At 37.7% G+C, this 19716-nt stretch overlaps 1 protein-coding gene across 7 annotated transcripts in view; it reads left to right on the forward strand.

Moving 5' to 3' along the window:
• The window catches only part of ATXN2 (ataxin 2), an 88024-nt gene that overhangs the window by 33926 nt on the left and 34382 nt on the right, over window positions 1–19716 (forward strand). For 4 of the 7 annotated variants that reach the window (XR_008555311.1, XM_054712807.1, XM_054712804.1 and 1 more), the window contains exons 6-12: window positions 3705–3719; window positions 6961–7085; window positions 10462–10553; window positions 11010–11207; window positions 12599–12777; window positions 14644–14853; window positions 17439–17621. Coding sequence is in view for 6 of the 7 variants with exons in the window: in XM_054712807.1 (XP_054568782.1) it covers window positions 3705–3719; window positions 6961–7085; window positions 10462–10553; window positions 11010–11207; window positions 12599–12777; window positions 14644–14853; window positions 17439–17621 (1002 nt within the window). In the remaining variant the exon portion in view is untranslated. The remainder of the gene's footprint in view (window positions 1–3704; window positions 3720–6960; window positions 7086–10461; window positions 10554–11009; window positions 11208–12598; window positions 12778–14643; window positions 14854–17438; window positions 17622–19716) is intronic. The other 3 variants (XM_054712806.1, XM_054712802.1, XM_054712805.1) reach the window with 1 other exon arrangement.

Here is a 19716-nt window from a genome sequence, read left to right on the forward strand (position 1 = left end):
TTAGAACAGAGGCTTTCAGGTTTTCCATAGTTTTGTGGCTAAGACCCTGATACCTTCCTTCCAAGGTTAGGGTGCAAATGGTAGATTTTACAAAAAATTATTTTCATGTTGGTTATTTGGAACAGAGCACTATTCCTCTAGAAACTTAGCCTTCTGAGCTCTGTTACATATGTGTATTATCTCCATCCCATTTTAGCAGTCTGCTTGCATGACTGTTGTCATGGCTTGTAACTGCTTTCTATTCCAGAATGCCCTCCCAGATCTACTGTGACCAAGGTCCACTCTGACCACAGCCAACTTAACCTTGACTCTTCTCCCTTTCTTCTGTGCCCCTCAGAGGGCTCTCTGACCCTTCCCCAGCCTTCCATTTTTTAAATAAAGAATTGGGTTCATTTGTATGATCCTCCTCTGGCCTTCCATTTTTAAACTCCTCTCTGTAGACTCCTATAGCCAGCCTGCTGGGTGTGGCTGGGGACATTCCATTATGCTCTGGTTAGTTTCTAACTCTTGCTGGAGGTTTAGGAGGACTCCGCAGATCTTTTTTAACCTGTTTCTACCGATCAGTTCTTTCCAGTCATTTTTATTCCACAGCAGAAAGTTCTTTCTTACTACTTTTTAAAACATAATTTTTAACCTGGATCCATGGATTTCCAAATGCTTTGTGGAGTGGACTTAGGGCATTTTTGAACTTGGATGGGAAAAAAAAATTACATTTTTATTTGCATTACCTTTTCATTGAAATTTAGCTTTTTTCCCCTCCATTGTTAATGTAGGCAACAAATCACTAGTATTTGCAGTATCTATGACTCTAGCACCTATAGCATTCAAGTAATTTTATATCATTTGTATGGATGTGGATACCTAAAAAATTACTTATGCTCGTTGACTCTTTAAAATTGCAATAGTTACTTGCTGTTAGAATTTACTGTTTACAGATTAATAAAGAAGCATATATCACTATGGCACAGATGTGTTTTTTTGGGTTTTGATAACAGCATTTCATTATATTTTATTTCCTATGTCTTTTATGCAATTACTAAATCCATAAGATCCCCTAAAATGCCAGAGGGGTACATGTTAAGTCTGATAATGATTTTAAGAATCCCTAATCTAGAGGCTCCCTGTGCCCCATCTCCCTGAAACCCTCTCTTACCCTTTTTCCCTTTCCTGCCTGAGGACCTTGCCTCCACTAGTCCACTTGGTTCTGTTGTTCTACCCACACAACCTGGGCCCTCACTGTGTTCATTATCCCCATCTTGTTTCTTCACGCTATTCTTTAATATTTCCTATATAATAAAATGCCTGGTCTAGTATATACTTATGATGTGAAAATTCATAAAAATATGAGTAAAATACAAAGGTAATCTCACCTATGGACTTGTGTACAGTTTGGAGAAATTTTTTTATTTTATTAAATACATATTTTTATTGAAGCAAGAGGGAGAGAGAGAGAGAGAGAGAGAAACATCAATGATGAGGAAAAATTACTGATTGGCTCCCTCCTGCACACCCCACACTGGGGATGGAGCCCGCAACCTGGGCATATGCTCATACTGGGAATCGAACCATGACCTCCTGGTTCATAGGTCGATGCTCAACTACTAAGCCACACTGGTTGGGCAGAAATTTTATTTTTAATGCTACTCTAGTCTATATTATAACCCCTTTCCTTCCCCCTACTTAATTCATATATATATATATGATTTTTTTCCCCCCAGAAAGAAAGGGAGAGAGAGAGAGAGAATAATGACTAGAGGCCCAGTGCATTCGTGTATGGGTAGGGTCCCTAGCGGCTGCCGGCTGGGGCCTTCCTTTGCACCCACCATGACCTGGTGCCGCCCACTCACCTGCTCCACCATCCCAGCGGTTCTGCTTTCCTCGGAGCCCATCAGAGCTGGCAGCGCCTCCACTATCGCCTGCTGCCAGGGCTGTGTCCCTGACGCCCACCATGTCCTGCGCTGCCCCCTGTTGGTCAGCACATGTCTAACTCCCGGTTGGTCGAACTCCCACCCGTAGGGATAATTTGCATATTAGCTTTTTATTATATCGAATAGGATGAGAGAGAATCACTAATCGGCTGCTTCTGCATGCCTCCTACCAGGGATAGAGCTTGCAACCTGGGCATGTGCCCTGACCTCTTGGTTCATAGGTTGACGCTCAACTGCTGAGTCACACTTGTTGAGCACCCCTACTTAATTCTTGCTTGTGTTTTTGAAGGCCTTGATCAACTGTTGCTTTTAAGGCCACAGCCTCTTATTTTCAGAACTAAATATTTGCTTCAATCTGTAACTACTCTTCCATATACCTAGAGCTCCTGCAGGAAAAGTCAGGGGTTCTATCTTAAGTCAGATATGAATCCCCAGCTCATTCAAACTCAATAATACTCTAATACTCAGTAAATATTAAATATGGTCTCATTTGTGAGATTGGCACCCACTATAACTGTAGACTCTATTGTGTATAGATTGGTCCATGTATAATTGATGGTACATGTTAAGAAAATACTTTTTAAAGTAATTGAAAAAGTCACATTATTAATAATGGTCAAAATAGAATGATATCATTGAAATGAAATTTTTTATTTATCTAGGATTTCAGTGTTTGAGACCTAGCTGGTTTGTTTAGTGGATACAGTGTCGAACTGCAAGACTGAAGGGTCCCAGGTTTGATTCTGGTCAAGGGTACAAAGGCCGGTTTGCGGGCTGGATCCTCAGTAGGGGGTGTGCAGGAGGCAGCCGATCATCGATGTTTCTATCTCTCCCTCTCCCTTCCTCTCTGAAATAAAAATACCTATGTTTTTTAAAAAAATCAGTGTTTGACAAAACAGATTTAATTGAAAGATGAACTAGATAGTTGAGGATTTTGGTGAAGACTTTTCTGGAAGCATATTTTAGGGGTTCTGTTGTTAAGTCTGATAATGATTTTTAAACTTCTAGTTTTATGTCATTTTGTAGTTTTTTAATATATATATGTATTATTGATTTCAGAGAGGAAGGGAGAAGGAGAGAGAGATAGAAACATCAATGATGAGAGAGAATCATTGATTGGCTGCCTCCTGCATACCCCCCACTGGGGATCGAGCCCGCAATTCGGGCATGTGCCTTTGACCAGAATCGAACCCGGGACCCTTTGGTCTGCAGGCCGATGCTCTAGCCACTGAGCCAAACCAGCCAGGGCTCATTTTGTAGTTTTAATAAATTTAATTTATATTACTTTATGGTATGCTACTAGCCTTTAACTTATTTTACCACTATTCTGGCTCTTTAAAATATTCCCCAACAACTTTGCTTCTTCAGTCATAATTGACTGAGAAGTAAAAGAGGAAAACTTGAGGAGCGCACCTATCCTATTTCCTGGGTATGGAACTGAGGGAATGCCTGTGGCGGGTGGAGGGGAAGCATATTGGTTGAGGCATTTCTTTCCAATCACCACAAGGTGGCACCACTGGCTCAGAATGACTGGGTTTTTGCCCAGAATCAGAAGGAAGGGAAGGCTTTGAGAGCCCACCTGCTGTAGGGGTAGAAGAGGGGAGTTCGGAGGGGGGGCGGGCACGGGGCAGGTAGTTTTATACTCCTTTTTTGTTATAGTTTAGAGATTTTTGTAAATTGGATGTTTATAAAGCAGGGAATTAAGCACATGATGAATTTATATCCATTATTTCATCTGATAATTTTTGTGTTTTTTTTTTCTTTCTGTACCTGTAGTTGCTTCAGAAACAGGTAATATTTTTCTAACAGTCACTTTGTATTCTTGCATCTTGCCTTTATAATGCTTTTGTTTCTTACCATAGAAGATAATGGAAAATTAATATACTCTGACTTATGGCATTAGGAAAATCTACATGCAAATTCCCACAATTGCAATTGATTATAGCCAGTTGATTTTCTGAACTTTGCTGGCATTCTGGATATAACATTGTACTATGTAATACCAACAATGTTTTTAAAATATCCAAACATGGCTGTTAATAAAGCATTTTTAGAATTTATAGTAGTGGTTGTTGGTAACAGTGTAGAATGGAATATCCAGGTCTTGATTTCTTTTAGCTAATGATACAGTGTTGATCTGAAATAGAGTATTTATGACCAGGGTGTTCTCCAGCGTCCTGACACTATAGCCTCATTTTGTGCTGACTCCCCACTTCAACGCATCTTTCCCTAAACTTTTTACCCATCTTTAAAAAGGGGTTGTCTTTGGGGAAATTTTGATTTTATTTATTTATCTTTTAATTTAATTTTTAATTTTTATTTTAAAGGAAGAGAGAGAGAGAGAAACATCAGTGATGAGAGAGAATCATTGATTGGCTGCCTCCTGCACTCCCCCTGCTGGGGAATCAAGCCAACAACCCGGGCATGTGCCCTTGGCAGGAATCAAATCCTGTAGTGGATGCTCTATCCACTGAACCAAATAGGCTAGGGCTCTTTGGGGGAAATTATAAAAGTAATATCATTCCTTTATTAAGAGAAACACTTTCACATTTTCTCTTCCCCCATTTCTACCTTGAAATAAAACCATAATGCTCTAAGTAAAAACAGGTGAATAGTTAATTCCTTTTATAAGGTTGGTATTATAAACAGGAGATTTAAGATAATGTAGAATTGGAAAAATAGGTTATTTAATAAATGGCCTCTTTCTACAGCCTAAACTCTGATCAGCAGAGTAAAACTTGGTTCAGTGAAGTTTGCTTTTTTTTACCCTCAGTGGGAGCCTTGCTGTTTTCTTTTATAATAATATATATTATTATAAAAGTACATTTAAGTTATTTTTTTGTATTTTTAAATTTCAGGACAGCTTGGCTTGGTCTCTACTCTTTCCAAATACTTTGCCATACATACACACACATTCCGCAGCGAGAAAAAGTCCATTTGTGTTGTTGTGTAAAAAAAAAATCTCTTGCTGCTTTGAGCTTTAATTTTGTGAATAAAAATAATGCTACTTTTAATACTGGGTTTCCATCTAAGTATGTGCTTTATTTACTTAAGTATATGCTTTTCTAAAATTAGTGTGATTAAAACATTAACAGGATCTTAACTATAAATTAATAATCATGTTGCTTCTTGCAGAAGATAACATGACTGGTTTGGAATTTTTCTGTAGTCTAGTTTTCTGTTCTAGTTTTGTGAAAATTAAACTAGTGAATTTCAGCATCCTAATGTAAGTTATTATTTGATGTTTTTTTAGAGCATTTCACATTCTTGAAAATACACATGCCAAAATTAATTTTTACCAAGAATCTGTGTAACTTGATTTAGGTGAATGTCATGGAAAGCCAAGTTTTTAGGACCATAAGTGGCTTCCAGCTGAAAATGTCATTATGAAGTCAGCATCAGTCTGTTAGGCTCTCTTAGAAAGTTTTCCCAAAATGGAGTCACTTCTAGTGAGTATTCCTTCCCATTCTCAACTATAGTGTGCAGCTCTGGGGAGGCCCCCTGCGTACACGCTTGGCTTTCATTACTGCTAGCAAGGAGAACTGTGCTGCTGGTAGAGCTGGCAGCTAAGCCCATTAGTGCAGTGATGTCTCTATTTCCTAGCGAGTGTGCTACCGCATCCCTCCCCACACCTTCATCCATCCCTGGTTTGGGCTGAGGGGAGGTAAAAGCTAGTTAGGCTTGTAGTGCCATCCATAAATTTGCTGGCATAAATTTCTTACTTTGTTATCACCTGGCTCACTAGAGAGCTGATAATAGTTACAGAAGCAGTATCAAATAAAAAAATTACTCTGGAATTGGCTCTTTTGAGGAGACACAGCTGTTGATTCTTCCCTTCTTTTCCGTGGTGGTAGCTTGCAGTAGGGGTGAGGGCACAATGACTGGGAGCCAGATCAGCAGAAGTATCACTGTCTAGCCCTGTGCTAGGTGATGCCATATGAGTCCAGCCACTTAAGTGCAAGCCTTTATCTCCAAAGCATTTTCTAATGTTGCCCCAGTGGACCATTATTTAGCAGAGTCCTAACTCCCAACTAGAGAACATTTTCCTGTGCTGGGATAGCTGCTATAGACAGATAGATAGTTCCCGTCAGCCAAACATGCTGATGCCATGTTGCTCTCACTAGCTAGTGCTCCTCAGTAATATTAGCAGAGGAGAAGCAGACACAAGTGAGAAAGAATTGATTGGAAGTTCAGATAGCCCTGCCGTGTGAACTTTCTGGAGACGGGAACACTGTAGGGCCTGAACTTTGTAACAGGGTAGCTATAGAGAAAGACGGGTTCTGTGGAGAATGGGTCACTTTGAATAGCTTCAGTTACAAATGGCAAGGGTATGTTAGGATACTGATGCTTGCATATAGACGTGGGTTCAGAAAGTTGAAAAATCTTCCCATGTCTGGCTGCAGGACCACTGAGGGCATGTCTAATTACTGGGTTCTCTTTTTTTTAATTGATGTTTTACAGAGAGGAAGAGAGAGGGATAGAGAGTTAGAAACATCGATGAGAGAGAAACATTTATCAGCTGCCTCTTGCACACCCCCTACTGGGGATGTGCCCGCAACCAAGGTACATGCCCTTGACCGGAATTGAACCTGGGACCCTTGAGTCCGCAGGCCGACGCTCTGTCCACTGAGCCAAACCGGTTTCGGCTACTGGGTTCTTTTAACAAAAGAGATCATTAGGTGGATGGATAGACATTTTCTGGATTACTTCAAAAACACAAAGTATTTATTTTTCATATAATTTAATGATTTGTGAATATATGAAAACATTTCATGTGGCTTAAAATTATATGGAAAACATATCTTTATTAATAATTATCTATGCTGCCAATTAAGTTTTCTGAAGTTAGAAGCATCAGATATCTGAAAGCATACTGTTAATGAATGTTATTAATGAACGTTATTCTTTCTGTATTAGAAATTCCCTTTCCATAGTTATTTTTAGCATACATCTTTGTTGGTAATTTATGTGTATAGTTTAGCCCATTGTGTGGGTGGTTGTATGATCTTTCAACCAAAAACATCCTTTGCAGATGCTTTTACTGACTCAGCTATCAGTGCTAAAGTGAACGGTGAACACAAAGAGAAGGACCTAGAGCCCTGGGATGCAGGAGACCTCACTACCAGTGAGGAGCTAGAAGCTTTGGAAAATGACGTCGTAAGTAAAATCTTTGGATTACTATCAGACTATGGCCATGTGATGTGGTATGACATCCTATCACTTGGATTTAATTTAAGTATATAGTTGTTGTTGTAATTATATTTAAAGCATCAGTTTTATTGTGTAAATGTAGATTGTTGTCTGTATTTCCCCTCCTTCCCCCAACCCCCAACCCAGGACATTAAATACAGAAAAAATGTTTCTTTGGGATGCTTACGAATTATTCCTAAGTTTTTAAAGAAAGTCATAATAAGCAACTTACAAATTAAACCATGGGAAACTGGAAGTGCCAGAATATTTTGCTTTGAGTGCTCTGCCCCATGAGGCAGCCCAAGGCAAGTGGTGTGGTGCCTTAATTGTCTGTTGACTTTAGGTGAGGTCAAAGTACATCTTTTAGGCTTGTCTGAAAAAGAAGTACTAATTATTAAGGTCTATAGTTAGGTAACTTTATAATTAAAGCAACAAATTTCTTAATCTAAATTAGGATCATTCTCCATAAAAACCTATTTATAAAAGCCTCTGGGCAAATATTTTTACTTTTCCTAAACACGTCATCTGTAAATCAAATGCTTAATAAAGGCTGTCTTTAGGATTCTGTAAACAAATTTTCTAAACTGCAGAGATAGAAAGCAAAGTCTCGTGACAAAAATGAGTGTTTAGGGAGCAAAATTTGAATCGGATGAAGAATCTTCCATTGAATATTACAGAGAAGTCTTATAACAAATCTGTGCTTTATCTTTAAGTCATTGTTCAGTTATAAATACGTAGGCAGCACATCACTATTAATTTTGAAGCTTTATGTTGTTTTTTTTATTGATTTCAGAGAGGAAGGGAGAAGGAGAGAGAGATAGAAACATCAATGATGAGAGAGAATCATTGATTGGCTGCCTCCTGCATGCCACACACAGGGGATCAAGCCCGCAGCGTGGGCACGTGCCCTTGACTGGAATTGAACCCGGGACCCCTCAGTCCGCAGGCCGACGCTCTATCCACTGAGCCAAACCGGCCAGGGCTAATTTTGAAGCTTTAAAGAATCACATGTAACCCGATGTGAAGGCTCTCAGGTCTGCACAGCACCTGTGTGGAGGGTGCAGTGAAGCAGGCACTCTTTTTTATTGGTAGTGAGGCAGGTAAGTGGATAGGTGCTTTCTAGAGAGCATTCTGGCACTGTCTTACCCAAATTTAAAATACACATACACTTTGGTCTAGCAGTTCTGCCCCTGAGAATTTATTTTCCATAATAAATCCGTAGACGTGAAAATAATTATGTTTGAGGATTTTTTTGCAGCTGTTTCTGATAGTGAAAAATTGGATATAGCCTCACTATCATCAGAGGGTGTGAGTTAAGTAGTTTCAGTGTACCTTCATTCAATTGAAATACTATATGTCCATTAAAAAGAAAAGTATTTTGGTATGGGAAGATATGTAAGACTTAATGAATGAAAAAGCATGTTGGAGAACAAGAAGATCATATTTGGGTTTTAAAATAAAGAGAGAGCCAATTATATGTGCATAGGGACTGTCTGGATTATGTCCAAGAAATTGTTAATAGTGGTTAGGCACACATTTACTTTTTATTGGGTGTTTTTCTGCAGTTTAGATTTTTTACATGGAGCATAAACTACTTAAGTAATTTTAAAGCCTTCACAGGTAACTGATTTTCTGTCCATGTTAGGCCTAAGGAGTTGTTTTAGTGGTGGAATTACATTATAGTTTTGTTTTGTTTTTAAATATATTTTTATTGATTTTAGAGAGGAAGGGAGAGGGATAGAGAGATAGAAATATCAGTGATGAGAGCGAATCATTGATTGGCTGCCTCCTGCATGCCCCACACTGGGGATCGAGTCTGCAACCCGGGCATGTGCCCTTGGCCGGAATCAACTAGGACCCTTCAGTCCACAGGCTGACGCTCTATCCACTGAGCCAAACCAACTAGGGCTACGTTATAGTTTTATCTGGACTAACACAGAGAACTCAAGGTCGATGGGTGACCTTAGAGGCAAGCTTTTGTGTTGAAGTTGCCATGGACATTGCTTGGATGATTCTGTGTTCTCTCTTCTGGGATGGATAATGATTATGGACTGTATTTTGGTCCTTTCCACCAGTCAGGCCTTTAAAAGAAGAGTTGAAACAATAGAGAAGCAATTGATTACCTAGACATTAATATTCACCAGTGAAGATTCTTGCTGCCTCTGCCCCTGATGGATTAATTTTTATGGATTAAAAAGTGTAGTTTAGCCCTGACCAGGTAGCTCAGTTGCTTAGCCCTTTGCATTCGCTTGCTTTTTTCATCGAGCTGCTACCGATGCTAACAGGGTCGAGTCACACTCGACATCCGAGTGCAAAAGGTTAAAGCATTGTCCCGATATGCTAGGTTCAATCCCAGTCAAGGCACATACAAGAAGCAACCAATAAATGCATAAATAATTGGGACAACAAATTGATCGATCTCTCTCTCTCTCTCCCTCTCCCTTCTTCTCCCCCCCCCCCTTCCCACTCCCACTTTCCCCCCTTCCTCTGTCTCTCAAAATCAATAAATAGAAAAAAAATTTTTTTAAGTATATAGTTTAGCTTGAGAGAATGGTAGTTTTCTCATAGGATTGTAGAGAAATCAGTTGACTACACTGAGGTTACAGGTTAGGGTACCAAGGCCTAGAATTTCATTGCTGAGGACCATAGCTACTAATGGCAAAGCTGGTTCTAAAACTGCTCTTGTGGCTTTGTCCAGTGGTTGCCTGTTTTCTCTGTCATGCTGCCTTTCCTTTGAGTCTCAGCCTTCGCAAAGGGAGGGAAGGATGGCAGGGAACTGGTACCCTGCTCCACCTATAAGTAGTAATGAAGCAGGGAAAGCTTTGGCTTCTTCCTTCCTTCCTCCAAAACACTGAAAATCTTTTTGGCTGTCAAAAACACCCCTTGTCCTGCACAGACCTGATGATTAGTCCACTCAGGTCACAGACCTGATGATCAGTCAAGATTTCCAGTAAATACCCTCAAGAACAGCGGTCAACAACCGGTGGTCCGCGAGGTCCAAAAGGTTGGTGACCGCTGCTTTAGAAAGATGGCTGCTAGGGAGTAGGGAAAGGAGAGAATCCTGACCTAAGGGGGCTCATGTTTTATGAATTAACTGAAATGTTCTGAATTTTTACTAATCTGTCAAATAATTGTTTTATATAGTTACTTACCAACTTGTAGGGGCTGATGTACAAGAAAAGTTTTTCCTTAAAACATTTCTAAAGGAAAATTTTGCCTATTTTCTAGATTGTGCTAGTATAGTATAGTAGGATAGATATTGTTAATGCAGATACTGATTGTAACTGAATTAAAGAAGACAAATACTTTGTCATTTTGAAAAATGAGCTTCATTTTCTTCTAGTCTAATGGATGGGATCCCAATGATATGTTTCGATATAATGAAGAAAATTATGGTGTAGTGTCTACATATGATAGCAGTTTATCTTCATATACGTAAGTTCAAAAAGTTTGCTTTTATTTTAGTGCATTTGTCTCTGGTTATCAACTTAAATTATGATGTTGAATAAATTCTGTTGCTTTTAAATTAAACAATTTTGTGAAAGCATTATCTATTACTCCCTAAGCTGATAAATTCCCATTAAACAGGGAATACACATAGTTGACATATACTCTAAATGTATGCTGTATAAACATTTTATACACTAAATTAACAAGTCTAGTAGTTATGGGGGAATAATCAATTTAACTGGTTTTGGAAATGTTATATTCCTTTAGAGAAAAGATAATAACATAATTCAAGTTTTGATTTACAATATATAGATCACTGTAACTCTCTTACAGTTTTACCAGAATTTCAAACTCTAAATTCCCTTAATAGTTGATTGTGACAATTACGTAAACTATGACTTTAAAATACTCACTTTGCTTTTTGTTTTCCTCATGTTTCAGGGTGCCCTTAGAAAGGGATAATTCAGAAGAATTTTTAAAACGAGAAGCAAGAGCAAACCAATTAGCAGAAGAAATTGAATCAAGTGCCCAGTACAAAGCCCGCGTAGCCCTGGAAAATGATGATAGGAGCGAGGAAGAAAAATACACAGCAGTTCAGAGAAATTCCAGTGAACGTGAGGGTCACGGCATAAACACTAGGTATTTAAAGGAAATCATGATGCAGTATTTTGGATACACCATTCAAGGTCTGTGTGAGAAGGTGTATTATTATTATTATTATTATATTTCATCTTCCTTTAATGTAGCTTAGGTAGGAAATGCAAATGGAATTGCTTTAAGGTTCTATTAGAGAGAAGATTATAGAAATCTTGGAAAGTATTTTTAGAGCATCAGCTTTCTGTTGTCACGTATTGGATATACAGCGATGAGAAAGCCAAGGTCTGGAAGAGCTCATTTAGATTAGCGGTGTGTTCAAAGTACTAGGGACGTTCAGAGTGAGGAGGAACTAGCATAGCCTGTATGGTCAGAGGGGGTGACATTTCGTGATAGCATAGTAGATCTATCAGCCACTCAGAGAAATAGAAGAATTCCTCACATGGTGAAAAGAAAAGTGGAAGAACCCCACCAGCTGAGGAAAAGGCCAGTTGTTTCATGTGTGTAGGGTACAGGGTGAGTGTTGAGGGTGCAGGGGTGGCCGCTGGTGATAGGAACTGAGGTAGTGAAGGGCTTCACATGTCATGTTAAAAGAGCACTTTGTAGGCAGGAGATGATGTGAAGGAACTCTGGGACATTGAGAACTGACTGAAACAGGGAGACCAGTTAGTGTTGCAGTAGTTCAAGTGTGAGAACTTGGTAACCAACTAGACCAGAGCTAGCAATGGAAAGGTTAGAAAAACCAGGGGTGACTGAGGTTTATTTGAGAACTAAGTGAGCTGGTGGTTGAACTGGTAATGGAGACAGAAAATGTGGAGCAAGTTTGAGAGGCGATATAATGAGTCTATCTGTGCAGTTTATTGCATTTGAGGGCTTCACAGACCTTTCATCTGTTCAGACGTGTGTTGAAAAGCACCTGCTATGTATTTGGTAGCGTAAGATATGCATCCCGTTTCACCACACTCATAGCTGAGAGTCTGGTGATTTGAATGAAAGTGTACAGTGGGAGATGTTGAGACTGGGTCTGGCAGGGGCACCTGGTATTCATCAGCATTGTTGATGTTAAAGCCATGAACAACCTTGGATAGGCACAGAGAGAAGAGATCTCAGAGAAAACAAGGAGAAAGCCAAGGAAGAAGAAGGTTCAAGAAGCTGGGCTATGACTAATAGAGTCAGCCGTGAAGAGGCAGAGCAGATTAGAGTGAACACACGTCTGTTAAACTTTGCTAAGGAGGGAGAATCTGAGGGAAATGAAAGGTGGCGAGCTAGAACTCAGAGTAAATTGGAAGCAAAGGGTTTCTGGGAGTGGGGCAGTTTGGTTTAGTGTTTAACCTTTTTATAGGAAGAATTCCCGTCTGCCTAAATTACTTTTAGGTTTGTTTTATTGGCCTGGTTCCTATTAGGATAAAATAATTTAGAGGATCTCTCATTTTCAGGGAAAATAAATATATTCCTCCTGGACAAAGAAATAGAGAAGTCATGTCCTGGGGAAGTGGGCGACAGAATTCACCGCGTATGGGCCAGCCTGGATCGGGCTCCATGGCATCAAGATCCACTTCTCACACGTCAGATTTCAACCCGAATTCCGGTTCAGACCAAAGAGTAGTTAATGGAGGCAAGTATTTTGACCAAATTTGTCAGTGTTATTGATCAAATATATCGCTTTCTAAATAATTACAAGTTTACATAATGATAAGAATGTGCACACCTTAATTTTTGTGGAGTTGTTTTCACTTCAAAAAATTATTTAAATTTACCTTTGTGGATATCAAATTAGTAAAAGTTAGTATAAGTAATTGGAATGCATTTAGCATAATGAGAAATACTCATGTATTAAGATAAAGTGCTAATCACTTGGCAAATAAAAACAAAACACTCCACATATAAAGAAATTGGAAACTTTGGGTAGGTTCTCAATTTTAAAAACACTGGATGATAAAGTTATTTACACAAAATTTAAATGGAAAATCCTTTTCTGTGTGAAACACTCAGTGGTTAATATAGATTCATTTTCACTTACTGTTTGCTTATATATTTATATTCTGCTTACTTCAAGAAAAGATTTGAGATGACTTGACAAGACATGACCAACAGTCATGTGAAGAAGGTGACGAGTGAAATGTGCTTAAAAAACAACCAAAACAACTCTTAGTGTAAAGGTGGCTATTGTAGTTTATCTTAAGTAAAAGAAACTTGCATGCATTTTCAGTAGGAAGAGATATTTCTACTCTACCTCTAAGTCTAGATTGAATATAGCTCATAGTTCATGGATCTTTAATATAAGTCTGGTACACTAGACAGCAGTTCCGTAGAGAGTATGGAAATACAGTAATTAATAATACTAACTTAGGGGAGAAAGTGGGCAATCCATTTTAGGTATCTAAGTTTGGAAAGTTAGGAGGGAAAATAGAGAACACTAAGTTTCCAATTTCATTTTATTGAGTCTTTCTCCAGAATTCCTCTCCAAATGAACACTCTTGAGTATTTCATATACTTAGTATTGGGGGTGAAATTTCTTTGCTCGCTGAGTAAAGAATTTCAGTTGTTCATGAACAGAATTTCTAAAGTAAAAAACCTGAAAGGGCTGGGAAATGTATGATACTCAAGTGTGTGGCAGCCTGTGGAGAGGAGACCTGGACTCTGCTAAGATGAAGGTAAGTGATACGCTATGTTTACATGTTAGCTGTATTTTGACCTGTGCATAGCCATCAGTGTCAGTTATTTGGTGATGACTGCTCTGTAGTTGCATTGTTCATTAAGCAGTTTCTTAGATAAGTTAATTTCTTTAGATAAGAAAAGCTGCATAATTATACAGAAGGTGGTCCCCCTTTTTTATTTGATAAGATTAAAATGTTTTTTGAGAAGGCACTGAATATTAACCTTTGTCACTCCCATGACTCTAGAAAATAGTGGAAGTAATGTTTTATTTCTACTTGAATGAACTTGCTTAATGAGATTTCAGACTGAAGCTTATGTTCAAGTATAAACTAGATGAAAATCACGAATGGTTATGAGAAACCAGCATTTTTAATGGGATTTTATAGTTGATGCTTATTTTCATTATGTTTCAAAAGCTAAAACTAATGTAAATGTTATTCCTGAGTTTTGTGATTTATTGTGTGAAATTATCTACTATATGTTATACTTCTTTTATCTATTTATTACTGAGAAACAGTTGTAGAAGTAGGATTAATAGGCAAAGTCTTAACTGTCTTCTTCAGTAGTATGTGTAGATCCTAATTAACCCTTTGGGAACGTGTATTCATTTAAACAGATTAATTTTAAGGAGGTTAAAGTAAAATGTGAATTTATGTCAGTTTAAGTTATGCTAAAACTTATCACAAATCAAATGACTGTCCTCAAAGGGTTAAAATGTACAAGAAATCATTTTTGTCATTTTACTTTTTTTTTTCTGTTTACTTTTTTCCCTCATTTTTTTCTTTAGTTTTTATACTTTCCTTCATATCATTTGTTCTGTCAGGTGTTCCCTGGCCATCGCCTTGCCCATCTCCTTCCTCTCGCCCACCTTCTCGCTACCAGTCAGGTCCCAACTCTCTTCCACCTCGGGCAGCCACCCCTACACGGCCGCCCTCCAGGCCCCCCTCGCGGCCATCCAGACCCCCGTCTCACCCCTCTGCTCATGGTTCTCCAGCTCCTGTCTCTACTATGCCTAAACGCATGTCTTCAGAAGGTACAATACCACAATTTGTTCATGTTTTTGTTTGTCTTTGTTTAACTCCTATGTGAGTTTATAATTAGAAAAGTTTCCTCTTCATTATTTGATAACCTATAATTTCCGTGTTTTAACTTTAGTTTATTAAAACTATTTCTATTAACCTTTTGTTCATTAGAGAGAAATTTGATAAAATGCTGTGTGAAGCTATGAACTATCCTGAATTTTAAGAATGGGGATTATCTCTGCCTGGTAATGATGCTCCTTTACAGCCCCAGCAGGTCTGCCCAGGGCCTTCTCCCCACAGTGTACATTGGATACAATGATTAATGGTGAACAATGAACTCTTCACCCAGTCTTGGACTTACTGTAGATCCTATCATTTTATAGCTCCTTGGCCAAGGTATTAGTGAACCAACCTACCTGTTGGCCGGAGGCAGGAGTGGTGATTTAGGGATACTTTTTGAGAGGGACATTCCATATAGCTGCCTTTTTGTGTCAACCCTTAGATTACAATAGTGTTTGGTTTTATGTTTGGGGAATTAAAAAAATTAGCTTTGCAATAGTTTATAATGAAAGTCTACTTGAATCTGGAAGAAGTTCTGGATCTAAAGTAAAATTGTTAATAAAAACTATATATGAATTTTAATCTTTAGGGTTTTGTTTTTTATTTATTTTTGCCCTTGTAGGAAAAAGAATATAATTCTCAGTCAATATGTGATGCTAATTTGCCATTGCTACACATCAAATATATGGATGTGTTGTAGAAAGGTCACATTTTAACTTAAATGCAGTACATAAGTTAAAAGCTTGTTTTCTGAATGATAATGTCCTTTTGATCAAATAATTTTGATCTGATTCATTAAAATTGCCTTTTATTAGCTTCTGTTGAGACTAATATGGTTTTCTGGTATAAAGTGCTTCCCTGGAGAAAACTGTGCTGCCTGCTTTTTAATAAATTGTTGCCCTCCAGTCAGAGAGGTTGTGTGACCTTGACTAAAGTGGCTAACCTTCAACAGCAGGTTGCACTGATCTTCAAGGTGACTTCCTTATTCTGAAGTGCCTATAATGGTGGCCACTAAACAAAAAGTTAAATTCTGTCAAAGTATTGCCATAGGCCGTTGTTTAAATAAGTGATGTTGTTGTCATGACTATGTTGGGTAAACAGGACTCCTTAGTGAGTGTGAATGTCTACAGTGAGGTGCATGGGCTGCTTGTGGACTGACTGTTCGGGCAGAAGTCCCCTTCTGCTTATTGGGGGATGCTGCATCTGAGGTTTCTTGTTAACTAATTGGAATTAAAAAATGTTTTCTAATCACGTAGGTAGGTAACAGTGAAGCATTTTTAAATGTGAACTTCAAAATTAAAGCTATTAAATATGGTGGTGTTTTGTGCTTAATAGAGGGGAGTATATTTTATTTCTGTAAGTATTTGCTATATTACCCAAAAGAACGAGTTTTTTTAAAGTTGCAGTTTGATTTCATTGAAGTATGCCAACCTACTTTGTCAGTATTTTTCTAAGAGATATAAAAAAGTATGTAAAAATATGCAAATACCCAATTCTTAAATCATTCTTTGATAGACGTCAATTATGTCTCCCATTGAAAACTATAATATGTAAGATTAACATCCTTTTTAAGATTGTATCCATGATTAAATTCCTGCTGAGGACACAGACTAATTTGACATTATGCAAAGTTTGGCAGCAGGTGAGGTGAGGAGCTGGGGCTTTGACATGAAGGAGTTTTGCCAAGTGTTGGCATTGTCTGGCTTCTCTGATGAGAGCCGTTCTGTCCAGTTTTTACCTATTTTGTTTGAAAGTACAGTAGACTTTTTTAGAAATAAATAAAATTAATGGGGTGACAGAATTAATTATGTAGAATTTTGATAATTCATATCGTGCAAATTTCTTCCCCAAATGTCAATTATTCTGGTTTTAAAAGTCATGCCTTAACAGTAGAATTTTCAGCTCATAGCCTGTTGAGTGAGGAACTGCTTACTGGGGAGAACTGGTTAAGGCATGGGTTGTAAAATTGATTACCATGGCAGAAGAGGTAGATAAACTAAGATCTTAGAGAAATTTAAGGAGGATATGTACATATATATGAATAATACAAAGATATATAGGGATTACTAGTTTTTTGTTTAAAAATATTTTTATAATTTTAGAAATAATATAGAAAATTTGAGGGAAAAGCTAAAAGTATATATGGTAAAATGAAAATTACACCATCATGTAGCCATAACTTGTTAGCATTTTATATGTATATGTTTTTAAATGCTTATAAATAATGGATATAGGTTAAATTGCTAAAATCTTTGAAGAGTTATGACATCTTATTGTGTGATTTGTTACCATCAACTTCATCTTTTCCTTTCTTTAAAAATAAAGAGAAATAAAATAAAATTTATTTATAAAACTTTGTAGCATTCTACAAAATAATTCTGAAAGAATATGGCCAAAAATATATATCCCCCCCCCCAACCAAGGAAAAGAGAGAGAGAATCAGATGTGTGTGAATGGGGTGTTGTGTGTATTTAGCAGAAAAGTTGTACTGATGGACATTGTGGCATTTATGTGATGTTCGCTCTTCCCTTCTTAGGGCCTCCAAGGATGTCCCCAAAGGCCCAGCGACACCCTCGAAATCACAGAGTTTCTGCTGGAAGGGGATCCATTTCCAGTGGATTAGAATTTGTATCCCATACTCCACCGAGTGAAGCAGTGGCTCCTCCAGCAGCAAGGACCAGTCCAGCGGGGGGCACGTGGTCATCTGTGGTCAGCGGGGGTAGGTAACACGTGGATTAGAGCATGATGACAGTGTTCATTTTGTAACTTTACTAAATATAAAAAGGGCTGAGCTCAAGATATTTGAGGAAGTATATGTGTATATATTAAAAATGAAGTAACCAGGAATTGGAAAATGTATATATTTATTCTGGGCTCTACAACTTACTCTCATCATATGTTAGAGCAAATTTGTGATCATTCTGAATTTCAGTGTCTCAATGAGTAAAATTTTTGCCTAGTCTATTTATGGACTTGTGATGAGATTCATATGCTACTTCATAAGTATGAATATCCTTTTTATATATAAAGTACTGAAATATAAGTTAAGTACAGAATGTAATGCCATTTGGAGGGACTATATTTCCTATCCTCTTAGCAGCTTGATTCATTCCACATACATTTATTTTGGGCTTACAGTGCCATGTGCTTCTGTGGCATCTGTATATGGCACTAACTACTGACTATACTTCCCTTACAAGGAATATCAAACACATATGAGAGAACTAGATTTATCTGTGACTAGCCTAAGGAATGTGCTGACAGCAGCTATAAAAGTATAAAAAGTACACACACTTTGACTCGATCTTATAATTAAGACTGCTTTTTCTACTTATGTTTTGCTTTCATGATAACTATAGAGAGGGCAGGCAATGATTGCGTTTTTTGGTCACATTCTTATTTTAATCAGTGCATCAAACCTTTAAAAGAAAAAATACCTTTAAGCTTAACAAACAAAAATATACCCAACTCTGTTAAATGTCTTTATTTGAGATACACTGCTCAGCTTCATGAATGTGTAATTATATTGTAAATTCCTTTGCAATTTTTTTTTCCTTTGGTCTCCAATTATAAGTAAATAACAATTCAATTAACAAAATAGATTTCTAAAAATTTGTATTTCTCCATTTTTACCATTAATCATGTGACATATTCAGTTCTAGAAATGAATTTTGAGAGGAAAGCATGATTATAGGAGTGAAAGAGTGAAAATCTATTTGTTATAAGTACATATAGGACAGTAAAACAAGTTTGTTCTTTATAATAATTTTAAAAATTGTAGCCGAAACCGGTTTGGCTCAGTGGATAGAGCATCGGCCTGTGGACTCAAGGGTCCCAGGTTCGATTCCAGTCAAGGGCATGTACCTTGGTTGCGGGCACATCCCCAGTAGGGGGTGTGCAAGAGGCAGCTGATCGATGTTTCTCTCTCATTGATGTTTCTAACTCTCTATCCCTCTCTCTTCCTCTCGGTAAAAAATCAATAATAAAATATATTTTAAAAAATAAAATAAAAAAATTAAAAATTGCAAATGTTGAATAATAATTTCCCTCCATGACCCTTGTGACTTAAAGTAATGAACCTCTAATGTGAAGCAAATAGAACCATTTTCTCTAAACCTTTGAATCTGAGCTCTACAAATCAGTTTATAAAGGAATATGAAAACTAATTAGATACTTATTTTGAAGCTATGCATATGAACCTTTGCTTGGGTTATCTTCCCCTCCTGGCTAAATTGAATCCCCGATTTCCTTAGTTACTGCAGAATGGATCTTGATGTGGCAAGAGAGAACATATAGGATTGGTTGCAAGCTGCTAAAAGGTGTTTGAGTTTGTTATTGGAAGGAGAAATATATAAGCCTGCTTCTTAGGGATACACACACACATACACCTTAAAAAAAAATTTCTATTGATTTCAGAGAGGAAGGGAGAGGGAGAGAGAGAAACATCAAGGATGAGAATCATCGATTGGCTGCCTCCTGTATACCCCACAGTGAGGACTGAGCCCGCAACCAGGGCATGTGCCCTGACTGGGAATTGAATTGTGACTTCCTGGTTCATAGGTTGATGCTCAACAACTGAGCCACACCAGCCAGGTTACACACCTTTTTTTAAAAAGAAACTGTCTCACTTTTTAGTAGAGAATATTGCCATCTTTATTTTTTAAAGTGACATTTATCTTAACTTAGAAATCCAGTTTCTAACTTCATTTAAAATATTGGCTTTAGACTTAATATATTTAGCTAGAAGGAAAAACTACACTTGTACTTAGTTATTAGTATATTCTCAATCATTACCACTCTTACTAAGACTCTGG

Source organism: Eptesicus fuscus, chromosome 23, assembly GCF_027574615.1.
Source record: "Eptesicus fuscus isolate TK198812 chromosome 23, DD_ASM_mEF_20220401, whole genome shotgun sequence".
Lineage (NCBI taxonomy): Eukaryota > Metazoa > Chordata > Mammalia > Chiroptera > Vespertilionidae > Eptesicus > Eptesicus fuscus.